The sequence below is a fragment of the Cariama cristata genome, unplaced genomic scaffold (genome assembly GCF_000690535.1).
Source record: "Cariama cristata isolate BGI_N322 unplaced genomic scaffold, ASM69053v1 scaffold1351, whole genome shotgun sequence".
NCBI lineage: Eukaryota > Metazoa > Chordata > Aves > Cariamiformes > Cariamidae > Cariama > Cariama cristata.
In genome coordinates, this window is record NW_009599604.1 from 19,509 (window position 1) to 37,804 (window position 18,296).

General features: G+C 51.0%; 1 protein-coding gene across 2 annotated transcripts; it reads left to right on the plus strand.

Annotated features, from left to right (window-relative positions):
* Positions 1 to 7,099: 7,099 nt before the first annotated feature.
* Positions 7,100 to 17,901, plus strand: TJAP1 (tight junction associated protein 1 (peripheral)). 2 transcript variants are annotated; one of them, XM_009709724.1, is made up of 10 exons: positions 7,100 to 7,201; positions 10,303 to 10,331; positions 11,474 to 11,635; positions 12,284 to 12,350; positions 12,818 to 12,847; positions 14,026 to 14,133; positions 14,820 to 14,903; positions 16,585 to 17,161; positions 17,231 to 17,494; positions 17,633 to 17,901. In XM_009709724.1, exons 1-10 carry the CDS (start codon positions 7,100 to 7,102, stop codon positions 17,899 to 17,901), a joined length of 1,692 nt encoding a protein of 563 aa, XP_009708026.1. The 2 variants fall into 2 exon arrangements, with proteins under 2 accessions (XP_009708026.1, XP_009708027.1); XM_009709725.1 differs by lacking the exon at positions 12,818 to 12,847.
* The last annotated feature ends 395 nt before the right edge of the window (positions 17,902 to 18,296 follow it).

Genomic DNA, 18,296 nt, shown 5'->3' on the forward strand with positions numbered 1-18,296 from the left:
GTCAGTGCTAAAGGTAACTTGGCAAATGACCTTTTGCTGAGCTGGTTCTTGTGCAGTTTCAGAGGTAGCCGTTAAAGGTGGTCCTATGCTTTTATATGCCTTAGAAAGCTAGCGCTCATTTCCTGGTCAAAATCTCCCCTGGGTATTTTTATTCTCCATTAGCATTCCTTCTGGGAATTGGATTCGGGTCCTTTGCTTCCTGTCCTGTTCCTGTTCAGATGTTAATCAGCTGTTGCGTTCTATTCCAGTTACGTGTTAGGGATGTTAGTGTTTCTTGGGCAATGCTGATCTGTCCTGGCTTTTATAAAAGGGTTGGGGAAGCTAAGCTACTCTTAACACGGCAAAGAGGGTAGATCATAAAATGCATACTTAAGGATATGGAGTGCAACTGAATTAGGGGAACTGGAATCTTTGTACTGTGGAAGGAGGGAGCGGGACTGTAAGAAAAGCGCAATTCTGGTTACTTTTAAGAGACTTCCGCAGGGTGCAATGGGTATGACAGGCACACGATATGTCCAGTGGTATTTACATTCAACAAGAACTGTGTAAGACAGTAGAGTCTAGGGATTTCATTTTCTTTGGAAATATGTTAGGTGCTAAGTAGGGCTTGTTACATGGACTGTTGTTCAACAGCTAGCCTGATCCCTTTTTCTTGATAGCTCTTGGAATTGGTCCCATGCAGGGAACAGAGGTTTCTGCCTAACAGTCAAGGTTAATTGGTATGGAAAAGCAGGAATACCTGAAACTCAATTTTAATCCAAAAGTCACTGTAATGCTATTACTCAGATCTGAATCGTGAGCATTAATGTACAAACAGAACTGAGATGCGAGTTTCTGTACTAGGAGCTGTCATCCTTTTATTTTTAAAATGAGCTTTGAGGTAGCCAGCGACAGAATAGATCTGAACGTACTTTTAATTGAGATGCCTTCTCCGAATGAAAAGTGCGCTCTCATTAAATGTTAAAGTCTCCTTTAATAACCTTGCAGTCCTTTTCCATTGTACTTAGCACCAGCAGTCTACAGGTGCTGCTTTTAACTACACACAGCTTGTTTGTCTGTCGTGGACAAGACTTCTTGATGCAGTTATTGCATGATCCATCTCACTGTTTAGTTGTCTTGATTAGGCTTACTGCAGTTGCTTCTGACATAGTCTGGCTTGAGACACATGGAGGCTAAGGTTGCCTCTGTCCATAAGCACAGGAAGGCAACTGGACAACTCTCTTGCTTTTGCTTCTCATGATGCTGGTGAGGACATCGTTGCCTCCTAAAGAAGGATGTGCCAATGTCCGGTATTGAATATGCATTCGGAATATAGGTTGGCTCACACAGACTGAAAATTCTGAGTATGCTGTGGTGATCAGATATGTGGCACCGGACAGTAACAGCATATTTATTTTTTTTTTTAATTACATGTGGGTATTGCATTTGGAGTTTTTTGGAGCATACCGACTCTATGATAGCCAATGAATGTTTCTGTGGTGTTCCATTAGAAACAAATGTGGCTGTGATTGTGTTATGGAATGTATTTTCTCTGTCGTACAAGTTTTATCTTTCTGAATAAAAAGCAAGATTAAAGAAATACTGCTTTTAAGAGGAAAAGGCTGGAAAGATGACACGGTGCCTGTAATAATAAGCATTCTGTGCAACATAATCACCATAATTCTGTTGAGGAAGAGAGACTGCTGACCCTGAACACTGGTAAGCAGGCTCTCTTATAAGGTCAGAAAAGGCAACACAAGAGAAGGTGATGATGAAGAAAACCCTGCAAGTCCTCTGCCTCTTTGCAGAGAATATTCAGCTTCTGCAACAGCAAGTAGGTAGAAACTGTGTAAATCCTAGAACCAAAGCTAAGCATTAGCTACCTCAGGCCTCAAGGGACTTGCCAAGTATCAGGAAGACAGTAGGTGCCTACAAATGTTTTTTTGGGTTTTTGGGGTTTTTTTGGTGCTATCCCATTTTTGTCCAAAGGGTTCCTTTTTGGACCTTTTTTTGTATGCTGTGGACCTCTTGTTACTGGAGAGAAAGTGATGCTAACAGCTAGTGTGGTGGTTTTGCATGTGTGCCAAGTGGCTGTTAGTTCTGTGGGCCCTACAGAATAGTCTTAAGCAGTTCTGTGCTAGATCACATCTGTTCCTGGTGTGTGGTAAAGGTTTTGCCTTTCTTACGTCACACAGAGAACATAGCTACTTTGCAAATAGATTTTACACTGAGGGATGCTCTCTGGTAAAACCAGCTAGGGTCAAGCTTGTATACTGCCTGTGCGGCTGCAGTCAGTCACTGTCACTGCGCTCCCTCGCTGTGAAGAGGAGAGAGGTTGTGTGTGTTTTGTCTTTGTGAGGGAGTGGAGGAATCCTCACCTTTTTGCATTAACAAAGCAAATTGTTAGGTTTCTGCTGCAGTCTTCTGACCCTTTGTGTCTTCATGTCTGCCTGGAAGATGTGACTATTGCTGATCAGTGTGAGCCCAAGCCTTTTAGCCCTCGGTGAGCCGTTCCAGCGAAGCTGTAACTGTCCGTGAGCTTAGAAATGAGACTGGAACTACAGTGGGTAGTAGCTAGAAGACAGTAGAATTGGAGCTACTGCAGACAATAGACTGCTAGGAAGGGGACTGTAAATGTTAAGGAATGTTACTGATGAGGGATGGAAAGGGCAGATAAAAGGAACCAGGAGGTTAAGTTTCCTCTTGTATTACAGTGCTAATTAGAATAGCTGAAGAGCTACCCCCTTGTAGCTCCAGGCTAAAGCTGAGCTTCTCTGGGGTAGTCAGAATGTTGACTTGACAGCAAGCTCCTTCAGAGAGAGGCTTGTGAATAGCATGGTGAGCAGAATTAGCGCTGCCTTCTATTTCTGGGTACTACCTATATCCATTTCTGCTTTGGAGCACAAGGTCCGTCTGTTCTGCAGAGAGTATGTGCTCCTCTCTGAATGGAGGTGTGGTGAATTGAGCCACCTTGCGATTCCCTCTCTGTGGTAGCAAAGGATGCTCAGGTATTTTAGGCAAGGAGGGCTTAATTGTGCTGTTCAGTGAAGGGAAGTCTGCTGAACAAAATTAGGTTGGTGTGGCAGGATGGTTGGAGCAGAATGACAGAGGTTGGATTCCTGGTGTTGGACAGGAATGAAGCTGGGGGAGCAGTGACCCCTGGAGCCATCTAGAAAAAACATCTGCCTTTCGGAGATCAGTTACTGGTCTGCACAGGCACCCTGCTCAGCGGAGAGATGGTTAAAAGACCTTCCTTTTCTGGGACACAGTGAAGACGGGGAGCTTATCTCACTGGAGAGTCCTAGCATTAGATTGTAGCCTGATGGTGCAGCAGTTTGCTGCCGACTCCTGTCCTGGCACCTGGCCGTGGGTTGCTCTGCGCATGCCTGGCTGTTTCCATGTGTTGTGCTGCTGATAGGTGACTGACATCAAGTTTCCTTTCTCATGTTTCAGGAGCTGTTGGCCAGATGCTGCTGGATGCTGACAGGGGAAAGCTGATTTGGAGACAAGCAGCCAGAAATGTTTGGACACGTCGTCACTTTGGATCTGTAAGTCCTTGTTTGAGGGAAAGTTGCCTGGAGGCATTGTGAGTATTTAAGTGTCTCTGGAAATTCTCAGATCATGAGAGTAGGTTTCAAATCCTGGTATCTTTTCCAGGTAGGTGGGGATAAGATGGCAGGTAGCATAGTTGCTGGCTCTGGGGTAGGAAGCAGGACAGTCCTGTTTGAGCCTGAGGAACTGTGTGCTGAGAGAGAGGGAGGCGTTTGGCGTGTTCATTCCAAGCACCTCTGCAATGGAAACATGCGTGGATCCATGGGTGCAGCTGTTCCTGGAAGCCTCTGCTTCTCTGCCAGCCCATGTGGCTGGTGGTTTTGCCTTGATGCTGAACTAGCTCCTGCTGGGAGTTGGTGGAAAAGCAGATTCAAACTATGCTGGCCTGGTCCTTCCTGGAGGTGCACATTCTCCCTCTCTCTCCCTTTCTGCCCCCATACTTTACAGTTTGCCCCGCAGAGCAGTTATGCTGTTGCAAAGCTGTTTTTTCCTGTGCTAGTCAAGACCCGACTGTAGCATTGTAGTAAGGAAAGGGGCCAGACAGCTTGTTGGGGCAGGGCCAGCACTAGGGCACCTCTTCAGTTTGTTTTGGCAAAGCTTGAGTTTGCGTGGTCCTGGTTGCCTGCCTGAATTCACCTTCAATCTGGCTTTCCCCATGTTCGTACAACTGCTCCACACCCTGCGCTCCTGTCCTGCCTCCCAGGGCTTGGTGCCATTGACAGGGAAAAAGCAGCACGGCAGCAGAAGCGCATCAGGGAGGGGAAGGCTCCATGCAATCTCTCTCATGCCAGTGGCAGAGCGATGACCACAGAGCTACGCTCTTACAGCTGGCTCCCAGATCAACCCAATACTCTTCTTATAGCGATGGGTACCCTAGGCTTTGAACAGAGTGGAAGGTTGTTTGTGAACTTGTGTTGTATCCCTGCTTGGCTGGACAGTATTTTACAGAAGCCTGTTAGCAGGAAGGTAGAGCATGGCATGCTGCTTGCTGGAAGTCAGAGAGTAGCTTGCGTTCCTCTCTCATGGAGGTGTGGATTGTCACAGCTGTAGGCACAAGGACGTAATGTTTTGGCTCAAACAAGAGTCTGATAATTGCCAGCTCATTTGTCGGCGAGAAGCACTGACTTAAAAGGATGAGTGAGGTAATTGTTAGAATTACCAAGCTTCTGTACCAAAGGCTTCATGGTTAGCATCCCTCTGCAGTAGCAGGGAAGATTAGCTGGGAGGGTCCCATTTCACAGGAGGTGTTTTTAGTCCTTCCTGGAACCAAGATTCCTTTGAAGCTATTGCTTCATGAATTTTGAGTTTGTGTGGGCGCAGTTGCCCGAGTGCCTTGGACATGGCCTTGGCAGATGCCTTTCCAGCTCTTGCTGGGCTATGTGGCCCAACTATCCTAAGCTAATTCCATTTACTTTCAGAAGATCTGATGTGAGTTGAGGGAGGTACCTGGAGTCAGATGACCATCTAATTGTCTTTGGTTATGAATATTCCCTATTCCTTACATATTTATGGAGTGAGATTTCAAACTGACTGTTTTGATGGATGCTAAGCTGTTTGTTTCTCTTCTTCAGGGCATCTGAGTGAGTGTCCCTGCTTCATGAGGCTTCAAGCTTGAGTCCAGGCTGGTAAGTGCTCAGATCCTTGTGGGCTAGAGAAATGATTGCGGTTTCAGCTTGGGATATGTCCACGCGCATCTCCTGTCCTTAGCCTGGCAGGAATTGACAGAAGAGTCCCCTAGATCACCTGTTTGACGGTGGTGTGTTGACAAACCTGCTTCTGGTCAGGACTTCAGCATTCCTCTTTGAAGAAGAGAAATGTCTTCCCAGCAAGTCAGACCCATCTATTTTGCTTGGGGATGCAGTGGAATGTGCATTCAGTATGCTGGATGTGGTTTTTCTAAAGTACTGGAGATCTCTTCACCTCCTTGAGTCTTCTTAGGAGAAGGGACCTTGAGGGAATAACTGCAGCAATGGGCAGTTTCCAGGATTCTGATGGTGGAGATTTACAGATTAGTCCTAGGAAGTTGTTCACGTCTGTGGAAAAGCATGAGAAACTTTTGTGACCTTGTGTTTTTAGCAGAGTGGAGGACAGCTTGCAAATATTCCTGTAAAGTGTGAAGGCTGTTGTGGCTTGGAGCCACTCTGTGCTTGGTGCAGACGCTTCATGCTTGCCAGTCCTCCTAGGGGACTCAGTCTAAGCGTCAAGAAGACGCAGCTAGGCAAGAATGGATAAGGATTGGAGAGAATTCTTGGGGCTCCATTCAGACACTTAACGTGAAAAACTCCACTGGCCAGAACACAAAGCAAGTGAAGTCTGTTAGGTCAACGGCCCAGTGGTATCCACTGAGTGCCTTGAAGGTACGTGGATGGGAGTCAAATGGCCCTTCCTGTAGAAGAGGGGAGAGGGTGGTCTGAGTTGAGGTACATCCTGCACTTCGAAGTGCTGCAGGTCAGGTGCTGAGGTTTACAGAGATGCTAGGCTTGATCAGTGTTAGGATCCAGCAAGGGAAAGGCAAATGAGAAGTGGCTGCTTTCCCCAAATACAGGGGGTCTGTGAACGATGCATATGTTGTCATTGGGGAGAGTCTGGTATTGGGCTCTGCAGGGCTTAGCATCTCCAAGACTTCTTGTCTTGGGTACAATGGAGTGGTTGAAATCCTGGCTGCTTGGGGAGGAGTCTTCCTGCCCTCCACTGCAGTCCCAAAGTGGTGGAAAGGGAGGAGATTCTTCCATGCGTACAAGATAGCTGCTTTCCTTCTACCACATTTTTTGCTCTTGCACTGCTACTGCTCCTGCTGCTGGAAGAATCCTGCCCAGCACGACTCAGATAAAGGGACTAATCTGATCTTTCTGCTAGTTCTACTGCTGCGTGTTGCAAAATCTGGCCTTAGGTACCAATGTCAATGGCATTGCTCCCTAATTTGATGCCACCTGTGACTTAGGGGTGGTCTTTGTCTTTTCTGACAGAGTGAGCAGTTGTAATGGTATGGTACCTCCTTCTGACAAGCTTCCTGTGGTCTGCTCCATTGGGGTTCCAGTGCAAGCCAAAAACTTCTGGCTTTGGGCTCTTTAATGGCTGGAGTCTCCTCCCACATAGTCCCTGCTGACAGTGACAGCACATGATCAATAACTCCTGCTCCAGCTGTCACTGCTGCCTGTAAGGCTTGCAGTTTCCATATTGGAAAAGGCCTTTCCTAAAGAGCCTAATCAATATGCTGCTGTGAGGTCTGTTCTCGTTTGCTATATATAATCCGGACACACACAAACTACGTGAGTGAGCGTGTGTAGAGGGGGGAGAGGATGTGCCAGCCCTCTGCTCTCACTGGCTGGGAGAAGGACACAGCTACCTCTTACTTTGCTCCCTCTCCTGCAGCTGCTGCTCAAGGCTTGTGGCCACATCCTTTCCCTGCTCTATTAGCACTCTGCATGGGGACCTGCTCTGGGACTCCAGGGGAGCCGAATGTCTGCTGGGTCACTTCTAGGGTTCGATGGAGCACCCGTGACGCTCTCTTCTGTGCACTTTCTGCTGTTGGTAGGTAACCCGCTTTCGGAGCCACACAGGTGGGAGGATGTCCAGCACAGCTCCATCGAAGAAGCCTTACCGCAAGGCACCCCCGCAGCATCGTGAAATCCGCCATGAGGTACCCATCATTCGTGACGACCAGGATGGAGTGATCTTGGCCGAGCAGAGTCAGGTAACAGCTTGCCGGGTGGCAAAGGGCTTAACACCATTGCACCAGCAAACAGGGTTTAGTTACACCGAGGCAGGCCAGCTCAAGCAGGCAGAGGGGTTTGAGGTTTGCAACCTGAACTTCTCCTCGTCGTGGTCCCTGGAGTCCAGCAGTGAGAAGGAAGTGACAGGGTGCAGAGCAGAGTTGAACATCAAGAGCCAGACTGTCTCGCCAGCACTTCCACGTGGTGGGAAGATGGGGCAGCGAAGCGGGAAGCGGTGCCCAAACCGCAGCCGTGGGCACCTCAGCAAATTTGTGAGCCGTAGCATGGAGACAGTTGTGGTGTCTGGAGATGAAAGACACCAGCCCGCTTGCTCTTTGAAGAGCAGAAGCCTGGAACGCTCGCTTATATTTAAAGAGCCTCCTGAAGTCCTGACACCAAGGAAGTTTCGGGGCTCCTCTACACACCTGCCTCTCAAAGGGATCCTGAAGCAGACCAACATGACAGGCCCATGCCCTGAGAGCTTACGCAAGTCCCGCTCAGTAGAGACGCTTTCCCGTAGCCGTGGCTCATGCAAGTACAGTGATCCTCAGCCCTGCCTCAGCCATAGGGAGAAGCGCTCACTGGAGCACGGCAGCAGCAGTGCCACTGACTCTATCAAGCGCAGGGAGAAGATCACAGAGGAAAAACTGCAGTTCTCCAAATTCCTGGATGAGATTACCCAGAGGGTGCTGAGTCCCATCCGGTTGCGCTCACTGGGAGAGAACAGGGGAGCAGAACAAGACCAGAACTCTCCCCTTTTTCCCAGAAGCTCTGTGCCAGAAGGCCAAGGGGAAGGTCACCTGCAAGGGATCAAAACCAAGCATGCAACTGAAAGATCCCCCTGCCCAAGCAGAAGAAAAGCAGAAAAGAAATGTGAGGGGCTGGGAATGGCTTCGTGCCAGAGAAAGTGTGCTGAGGAGGCTGAGAGAGCTTCTAGACTAAGAAAGACACCCGTCCTTGGGAGGAAGGACAGTAAGGGAAAACTCCTTTCCTTGGAGAGAAGGGTAGTAGATCTGTGTCAGTATGAGCTGCAGCAGCGGGCAGACCTGGGGCTGGCAGGGACATCCTCTGGGCAGCAGCCCTTACTGTCTTCATGGAAAAGCAGTGCAGAGGGCAGAAGGGATGAAAGCAGTCCCTGTTCACAGCTATTACAGCCACACCATCTGTGTGCTAAACTTGGGCAGAAGCGTGCGGTGGAGCCGAACTACCCAGAGAAAGGATCCTTCTCCGCTCCAACACGCTGGAGTCAGGACGAAGGGCCTACCCCATCTAGATCCTCCCCTTCCTTCAGCCTGGCACTAAACAAGGTAGGTGCCAGGGCCACAGGCTCACGGACAGCGGTCTCACAAAGGCCAGAGCCCCCACCTGAATCTCATCTAGTCTGTAATGCCAGTGGGGAGAGCGAGAGCAGACCCCCAGACCTCATGTTGTGGGTGCTTAATCACCAGAAGCTGCTTTCTTGTGGGTACCACTTATGGCTGTGCTCCAGGTTGCGTATGTCTTCCTGGGAGGAACCAGCTTCCCTTTGGCCCCAGGAGTTAGGAAGGCAGGAGCTGGTGCTGTTCTCCCCACTGCAGACTTCCCCGGTATTTCCAGGTTGGAGGCCCTCCAGGCTGTGGGGCAGAAGGGCACGTGCAGGAGGCAGGCAGCTCTGTTGGCAGGAGGTGTTGGGATCCTCCTGATGCTTTGTGTGTGCCCTGTGCCTGGCTGTCTTGGGGTACTGGATCTGTGTATGATGGCTGTTTCAGGTATTTGTCAGCCTTCTCTTTTCTCTGGCCTGCTTTGGGGCCATCGCCTTGTTTTAATAGGAATCACATTACCCCCTTTGCCTGGTCACTAGCACCTGCTGTGTGTGTTTTTGTGGGGGTAGGGGAGGAGTTGCTAGATAATTTTGTACAAATTAATTAATTGCCATGTGGGGTCGGGATGTAAGAAAAGAATGGATTGATGCTTCGCCTTTAGGGACAGGAGGATGTATGCAGGTGGTAAGGACCATTCTTTTAAAGTGTGAATTGATGAAGAAAGCAGCCCCATGATGTCTTAGGGCCAGGATTGGGGTAGTTTGCCTTCTGTAATACTGCTAGCAGCTCAGCAACCTCATCCACAGCTGTCTATGGCATGGCCACTCAGCCCAGAGCTGGCTGTGGCACTTAATGGACAATCTAAAGTGTGGCAGCACTTCGGGTTTGTGCAGTGCTGTTAGTACCAAGCACCAAAAATAATCCATGGGCAGCTTGGACTTTGAGAACGGTCACAGTCTTGGGCTTTCACAGAAAATACAGTTACTTCTAGTGCTAATTAAATCTCTTCCAGCCATGCCGGCAGGCAGCAGCCATCTCACGGGTTAACACAGAGAGTGCAAAGGAAGTAAAAGTAGCTGAGCCGTGTGCTCTTGTTGCTGCGCTGTGTCTTCTTGTTCTGCAGGTCCCTGCTCCAGCCATCTCTGGGGATCTTGCCCAGAATGTTAATTTATTTCACAGGCTTTTCTGACCTTTGGTGTTTCTTCTGCTATCCCAGAATAGTTACAGCGGCTGGTTTCAGGTCTGCAGAAAGAAACCCTTTTCTTAGCGCAATCTAGGTGGTGTAAATGGTAGACATATTTTTCAGCTCCCAAATGATTCTCTCTCATTCTTTTTGTGGGGCTTTAAGGGTGTTATGATTGCTGTGATAACAATTTAATTCTAGTGTATGCTGGCCTGTGAGATTCGTGCTGCCCACTAACTGTGGATTCGAAGGAAGCTGAAACACCAGCTAAGGTGACGACGTTACAAGAGATGCTGAGATTGCACTGTGGGAGAGTAAAGTTACCTAACTTGTGTCGTGGTTTCTGGTCTAGCTCTTCTACCCTGAACCAGAACACACAGTCTGTCTCGGCATCAGACAGCTGAGCAGTGTGTACAGATCCTAGCAGCTCTAAGCTTGCCTAGCATCACCTATCAGAGCAGGTGAGGAAGAGTCACAGGTAGGGTCTAGCAACCAAGACTCTGCCCTTTAGGACAGTGTGAGAGACCAACTCCTCCTCCGAAAGAATCTCACAGCTGTTTTCTTCCCTGTGCAGGAACCCTTGACGGATGCAGAAAGGATGAAGTAAGTGTCCTGCTCCCCCTTTATGCCTGTCATACTGCAACTGTGTGGGGTGGGTGCTGATTCCTCACATCCTGCCTGTGGCACCTGCACAGCGAAACTGACTGGTGCTGCGGGCTCCTCTCAGATCTTCAGTCTTCTTGGGACCATGTGGGCAGAGCTTTAGTCTGTGCCTTGCCAACCTCTGCCTTGCATGTCGCTCTGCCTGGAGGGGGAGGGAAGATAGACCCTCAGTGCAGGTGCAGGCAGAGGAGGTGGTAGGTATGGAGGAAAGTAGGAGATGAAGCCTTTAATGCAGGTGGAGAGAGCAGTGCCTTTTTTAACCCTTCTTGTTGTTGCCACTGTTTTGGCGTAAGCCACCAGAAGCGGTATGCAGAGGCCTGCTGCTGACTGAGGGTGAGAGCTGAGACCTTTGCTGGTGGTGGTGTGGGGCACAGACAGCTGCTACCGCTGAGGTCCAAGCCATAGTGAAGAGAAAGCTTGCACTGGCAGAGAGAAGCCATGCTTCTGGTTTTCTCTGAGCAACTGAGCACAAAAGAATGAAAAACAACAGGAAATCCTTCTGACCACCAGGCATGTCCTGGCTGGGGAGGAATGGAGCAGTTTGTGTTGGAATGGGGTTGGCTGGCAGCTGTGATCACATCTGTAAATGCACCCTACCACTTCTGCTTCTGGGCTTAAGGCTGTATGGAGTCCTCTTTCCACCATGTATTAAAGGTCTGAGAGGTTTTGATCAGTATCAGCGGAGGAGAGGACGATTTTACTCTTTTTGCCTTCAACTCTTCTAACCTGGACTGGGATAAATTATTGAGTGGCTTTCATTCACCAGTGAGGGACACTGGAGCCGCACAGCTCATCTGGCTAGTGGGCTTTGTCCAAGGACTGTAACCCGAGAGGGAGCTGGGAGCCATGGCAGGCCAGCTGGTTTATGCTTTTTTGCCCCTGCTCCAAGAGAGTTTGAGTCTCCTTCTCCTGACAGAGATGCACCTCTCGCTGCGTGTGCTGGAGTCTCCTGCCAGTTCAGTTCCTGACTTCCTGGGGTCCCTACGTGGGGTCTTGGGCCCTAGAGCAGGGCAATGGGGTGAGGGTGCTGGTGTGGAGTACCCCTTGTGCGCTCAGTGGTACCTTGTTCCTGTGTGCTCCAGGTTACTGCAGCATGAGAACGAGGAGCTGCGCCGACGGCTGACGTATGTGACTAACAAAATGGAGGCGATGGAGAGGGAGCTGGAGTCAGGTCAGGACTACCTCGAGATGGAGCTGGGCCAGAACCGTGAGGAGCTGGAGAAATTCAAGGACAAATTCCGTAGGTATGAAAAAGAAAACAAGAGAGGGGTAGAGTTAGAGATATCCCTCCCACCAAGGAATCCCTCAGCTGGCATGAGCAGGCTGTGCCCTGTTGTGTAAATCCAAGGCATGCTGCGTCCTCAGAAAGGTGCACCCCCAGACTGTAGGGGAGTTAAAGGCTCTGCAGCCGTTACTTCCTTCAGGGTATAGTGAAGGAATGCTGCCAGCACGAGGAGCTGACCACAACAGGGAATTCTTCATTTATTGGATGTAAGGCAGGATCCAGCTTGGATGGTTACCCCACATGTGCAGAAGGAGCCACTGGTGGCTGCAAGAAAATACATCACTGCTTTACCTGGAAAGTGCATCAGTTAAAAATCCATGCCAGTCACTGGTCACATGTTTATACGTGACGTGGCTCAGAGTCGTCCTCCAAAGTGGTTCCCACCCTCCCGTGCAAGATCCTTTCACCAAGCCAACCTCACCTTGCCTCCAGTAACTTGGGGTCTGAAGGCCATTATGTGGCAGAGGTGAGGCATAGTGAATATGCCTGGTTGTCTTAGTACCAGTCTTTCTGGAGCTGTGGAGTTGGTGGTTTGCTTGGCAGCTATGAAGGGGACTTGACTAGATGCCTGAGATCAGTTCCCATGTATAGAATCTTGTTTCTGTAGGTTGCAAAACAGCTACACTGCTTCACAGAGAACCAACCAAGACCTGGAGGAGAAGCTGCATGCCCTGGTAGGTGCCCTGTTAAGTCACTACAGAGAGGAGGTGGAAAAGACCTGTGTGTTAGGAGCAGATTGGGGAAGGGGCCCTGGCTTTACCCAGCAGATGTGGCAGTGGGTGAGGGGTGAGATCCTGGCCATGACCATCTACTCCCCATTCCGGCTGGTGTCATGAACTGTTTTCTTGATTTCCTGAGCCCCTACTTGGTCATGCACGTGAGCTTTGGTTCACTTCAACATAATTGCATGGTATTCCGTCATGTTGCTTCAGTCCCTCTCCAAATGCCAGGGACATGTCAGCCAGTCTTGGGGTGGTCATCCTGGGAGGACGGGGACAGTCAGAGCAGAGCCAATGTGCCTGTATGTCTGTTGTGTGCATTCATAACACTCATGGCTGTTTCTTTTCTCTCCCTCCCTCCCTCTCTCTCTTTCTCCTCCCCACGCTGCCGCTGGCACACGCTGGGTGCACTCACCTCTCAGGCCTCTCTCAGCCAAAGCTGGATTTTTGCAGTTGCGTCTTTTCGTTTGTGTGTTTTTTCTTTTTCCTCTTTACGTGTCTCAGCCTGTTGGTTTCATTGTCAGTCCCACATACACCATCCCAGATGGAGGGGCCCCAGACCTCGTCCAGCCAAGGGCTCACCTGGTATCCAGCAGCTGCCCGCAGATGCAGCAGGTCCTAGCTTGCAGTGCTCCATCTTAAGAGCGTTTGACTCTGAGCCAGCTGGAGCATGGCGTGTTGGGAAGTGGTGCCCATAAGCTGTGGCACTACACAAGATGTGGATGGCTGTGAGCCTCGTTTGCTCCCTTTCCTTCCCCTTCTGGGCTGTGAGCAGGCAAGTTGAACAGCTGAGACGCTGATTGCCTCCATGTAGCCCAGGATGAGATTTCTTTGGTTCTAGCACTTGCATTTCTTGGGTTAATATTCATTGTGTTGATGCCTGAGGAGACTTCGTATGTGGGAAGCATTGTCCTGCCCTATCTCCTTGTGTGTCGCTGTGCTGTACCCTTGATGCACGGTGGGTGGTCACAGCCTCAGAGCACCCTTGGGCAGTGTTGGAAGAACTTCGTGAGAAGGGGATGGCTTGGTGGTTCTGAGCTGTTGCCCTTCTCTGCTGTTACATCTGGGTCTGTGTTGGCCCTGTTCCTGAACTGTTAGGGAAGATTGCCTGCTTTAGGGAGGGCGTTAACTGAGCTCCAGATGAAGCTACACAGGTCCTTTTTCTTACCAGAGCAGGGCTTAAACTCTTTCAAGATGGTGCCCTCTCCCTGCCAAAAAAACCCTTTTGTCCATTCAGCATTGACTGCTGGATCTTTATGGGCGGTATTCTCGTTCTGTTGCCCCAGAGAAGAGGACTGGGTATCACAAGCTCAGAGGTCTTTGCTGCCAGCCAGTGAGAGGATGGGACTGATTGCTCAAAACCACTAGCTTTCCACTAGGCACCATGTAAACCAGGGCAGAGAGGAAACGTGGTTGTGCTTCAGAAAGAGATAGGGCATTACAGAGGTTCAAACTCTATCTTTGGAGTCCCTCCCTTGGTGAAGAGCCAGGCTGTCCCCCTTGTCTGTCTGTCTGGAAGTTTTTGTACCCCAGCTGAACATGTCATTGTGCTATGCTGGGGCTGAGGTGGGTGGTGAAGCCATGTTCTTCTGTGCTGGGGAGATTTACACCTGATGTTCTTGCATCCCAGATCAAAAAGGCAGAGATGGACCGCAAGACGCTGGACTGGGAGATTGTGGAGCTCACTAATAAATTGCTTGATGCCAAAACCACCATCAATAAGCTGGAGGAACTCAATGTAAGTGTCGATTTGCAAATGGCTGTGGAAGTGTGTGAGGTGTAGGTTTTTCCTCTTGTTCAAAGTCGTTAGTGTAAAGGAGCACGTGAATGACTTCAGTGTGTATGAAAGAGTGGGAACTGTATGTAACAGTAGGGACAGACAAACAGAAAAGGGTCTGCAGGGTTGAGCGAGGAAGAACTGGTCTTCAAGGTTGAGGTATTTGCACTTTCGAACTCAGGGTTTGACCTGAGTCCAGGCTGTACCAACGGAACAGAGCTGGGAGGGAGCTGATGTAGTATAGAAGTTCCTGGATCTGGTGCTTGTTTCTGTTAACGGCTCTCAATTCCCTCCAGTCTGTCTGTCTGCAGGATGCCTGACATCAGGCAGTGTCTTCAGGCATAGCCAAGAGCTCTGGGATGGGAGAGCAAATCTAGTGGGACTTTTGGAGATTATTAAAATCCCCAGAGGGAGAGGGGGTTGATACACTGACAGAGTATATGCCTGCAGCAAGGACTGAGGTTGAAGGGGACACCTTGGCTGAGTTGTAAGGGTGTGGAGAGGAGGGAATGGCAGGTGCCCTCATGAGCGATTCATCAGATGCTGCCTCCTGCTTCTGTTCAAGCAGCATCTGGTCAGCTGGGGCCTTTTTGGGTAAGAGATGGGGATAGTCTGACACTGTTGCACACCTGTGCCCTTTCTTGCAGGAACGCTATCGACAGGACTGTAACCTTGCAGTACAGCTGCTCAAGTGTAACAAGTCCCACTTCAGGAACCACAAGTTTGCTGATGTGAGTAGTAGCCCTGCTGAGGTGGGGAAGAAGGGCTCGTGGCCCCTGCCTGCATCTTGCTTTCTCTGCAGGGCTGTTGGCCTCTCATCCTTCAGCCACAGACAGAGGTGTGGAGGGGCTCCTGTTCCCACTCCCACTGAGAAGGCAGCACAGAGCCTCTGCCAGCTCCTCTTTCACGCCAGCTCCATTTCACAGCTCAGCCAGGAACTGTTATAAAAAGCACAATAACCTTGAATTTGATAGCCTGCTGGGTGCCTGATGGGAGCTGGCAGGAGGACAGACCTCTCTCTTACCCTGCTCTGTCCTCTTGCCTTCCTCACCTGGCCACATGGAAGGGCCACACTGCCTGATAGGGAGTGATGCAGCAGTAGTCCGGCCTGGCTTCACTTCTTACTCTGAGGAGAAATGTGAGAGGCAGCATTCAGGGTGTCTTTTAGGCCTCCTGAATGGGAGAAGTTGGTACCAACTTATACTTCCGCCATGTGGGGTACGTTCGGCTCATCCCGCCCTCAGGACGAGCAAAGATGGAGTTTAGGCATTTCATATTAGTAGCCTCATTTCTCCGGTTGGAAGTATCATTCAGGCCTTTACCCCAGCTCTCCATCCCTTCTTAGGTTCCTCTCAGCAAAACCACGTGCTTGTCTTTTTTAACTTAGCAGGTGACCAATATGTCACCCTCCCCCATTGTGTCTCAAATTAGCACTCTTGAGGTCAGTGTATCAGTTACTGCTGGGGTAACCTTGACCTCTCTCCCAGCTGTCTCCCCTCCCTGGAGCTTTGAATTCTGCTTCCCAGAGCGCCGTGTCCCACGTGGGTGCCACTGGAGGGGGGGGCTGGTGCTGGGCAGCTGTGCAGACAGTCTGTCTCACAGCCAGCTGTTTTTCTGCAGCGTGCCCTGCGTCCCCAGCTTCGGACGCGGTTTCCTTCTGGCTGCGATGGGACAGACCTTGCTGTGTCACTGAGTAGCTTGTGGAGCTCTGCGCTCCGCTTCGTGCTGTGCGTGGGTGTGGTGACCCAGGCGAGGGCAGCTTGGCAGGGTAATGGGGAGAGCGGTAGTGCCCGTTTGCAGGACAAGGAGCAGTGCTTACCCCCTGTTGAGATCCCAGTCCTGCAGCTTTGGTAAGAAACCCCATGTATGCTTCTCTGAAATGGAAAGAGGGAGGAAGTGGGATGAGCTGGTAGAGTTGGTGGGAACAAGGGAAGGCATCGATTCTGGTCTGCGGGCAGGCTGCCAAGGCAGCGTGGCTGCAATTACTGCATTCAGGGAGGGCTGCAGATCCTAGCACTGGGGGCTGTTGAGTCACTTCAGTGCAACCACCGGCTGATTTTCCACAGATCGATAGACCCCTTCCTAGCATGCGCTGGCTGGGCCTTGTCTCTGTGCTCACAGTTGTGGGCGACTGAGCCCATGTGCCGTCTTTTGTTGTTCTCTTCGCAAAATGGGGCCTGTGAACCATGGTCTAGAAACATGACTGGTGTGACAGCTAGAGAGCCTTGTTAGTCCCTCATAGGGCAGGTTTGCTTTGGGAAGAGATACCTGCCTAGCCTTGAGAAAGGTGAATGTTGGGGTCAAGATAAGGAGTACAAAGTACACAGAGAGATTGGTTGGAAAAAGTGGATTATTTGGAACTAAATGGCTTGCATGGCAGCCCCCTTCTAATGTCCTTCTCCTTCTCCCTAGCTTCCCTGTGAACTGCAGGACATGGTCAATAAGCATTTGCACAGCACTCAGGAGTCCGCAGGCCCTGGTCAAGAGGCAGCCCACACCTTGGCTCCATCTGATGTTGTGCCCACCTCAGTCATTGCCAGAGTCTTGGAGAAACCAGAATCTCTGGTTCTGAATTCAGCCAAGTCTAGCAGTGGCAGCTGTCCCGTGGCTGAGGATGTCTTTGTGCACGTGGACATGAGTGGAGCCCCTCCTGATGCCTGCAACAGTGCAGGGCAGATGGGGAAGGAGGGAGGAGATGCGGGGAAACAGCAGAACGGTGGCTGCAAGCCGCAGAGCAGTGTGGAAAGCATGCCAGAGGAGGTGCCTGCCTTTGAGAAGCTAAGCCCGTACCCTACACCCTCACCACCCCATCCTATGTACCCTGGGCGCAAAGTGATTGAGTTCTCGGAGGACAAGGTAAGGATCCCAAAGAACAGCCCCCTGCCCAACTGTACATATGCTACGCGCCAGGCCATCTCCCTCAGCCTGGTACAGAGCGAAGACGAGAGCTGCGACAGGCACCGAACACTCCCCAACAGCCCTGCTTCAGAAGGACGCCGTTCGGCCTCCAGCTGTTCCTGTCAGCAGTCCCCCAAAGCAGCCAGGGCTCATGGCTCTTCCCAGAGCAGCCCGTTCAGCAGCCCTCCCCAAATCCCGAGCGCCTTCGCCAGCTCTGCCTCCTCCGAGGAGGACCTGCTGGCCAACTGGCAGCGTATGTTTGTGGACAAGGCACCTCCCACCTCAGAACGAGTGCTGATGAACCGCACGGCTTTCGGCCGTGACACAGCCCCCGAGCTCAAGAAGAGATTCAGCCGCTCCATGCAGGAGCTGGGTAGGGCAGCCTCAGCTTACTCGGATGGTGAGGAGTCTGCGCAGAGCTGCAGCTGGACCGTGAGCCGGGACTCCAGCGTGGACACGGACAGCACCGAGTCCAGAGCCCGCAGGAGCCATTTCTCCTCAGACTATGGTACAGATTTCTCCCAGGATGAAGCCCAGAAACTGTTGCAGGAAAGCGGTGGAGGCACTGCTGAGCCTGGAAGCCCCTCGCCAGAGAAGCACAAGGACTATGTGGACCTCGGTTTGCCTGAGAGCCCAGCTGAGGAGAGAGTAATGTTGCTCCAGGGAAGCAAGGAGAGCAACCAAGGAGGTGCCCAAGAGGAAAGTGGAGAAGGCAGGGTCAAGCTTCCCTTCAGTCGGCCACATCGCAGCCCCAAGAGGATGGGGGTCCACCACTTACATCGCAAGGACAGTCTGACGCAAGCCCAGGAGCAGGGCAACCTTCTCAGCTGAGGCAGGGCACGAAGCAGCCACACGCTGCAGAGCTGTGGGATGCCTCCATCTGTCCACCTTCTGAGGGAGAAACCTCCCGTAGTACCCTCCTCCCCAGGGAGGCTCTGCTCTGAAATTTTATATTTATTCTCTTCTTTTGCTACCTGGAAGAGCTGGAGTCCTCAGACCCACAGTACTAGCACACACAGCGTGCAGAAGCACACCCACTGCCCCGGCACACTCGCAGCTCTCTTCACAGCCTCACACTGGTGCCTGTACCGGAGCTCGTTCTTGGTACCCCTCATCCTGGTGCCTGTGCCTCTTTATGCTCGCCTATTGCTTCCCCCTTGGGTACCTGAGGCCCTGGGTGCTCTCATACTGGTTGCCCGCAGCTGCTCTGCTCTCTTTTAACTTGT

Coding starts and splice junctions, on each gene's coding strand:
- TJAP1 (XM_009709724.1), top strand. CDS start 7,100: ATGTCCAGCACAGCTCCATCGAAGAAGCCTTACCGCAAGGCACCCCCG. Junction 12,351..12,817: donor AGGAGAAGCTGCATGCCCTG/GTAGGTGCCCTG, acceptor CTCACCTCTCAG/GCCTCTCTCAGCCAAAGCTG. Junction 14,904..16,584: donor GGAACCACAAGTTTGCTGAT/GTGAGTAGTAGC, acceptor CCTTCTCCCTAG/CTTCCCTGTGAACTGCAGGA.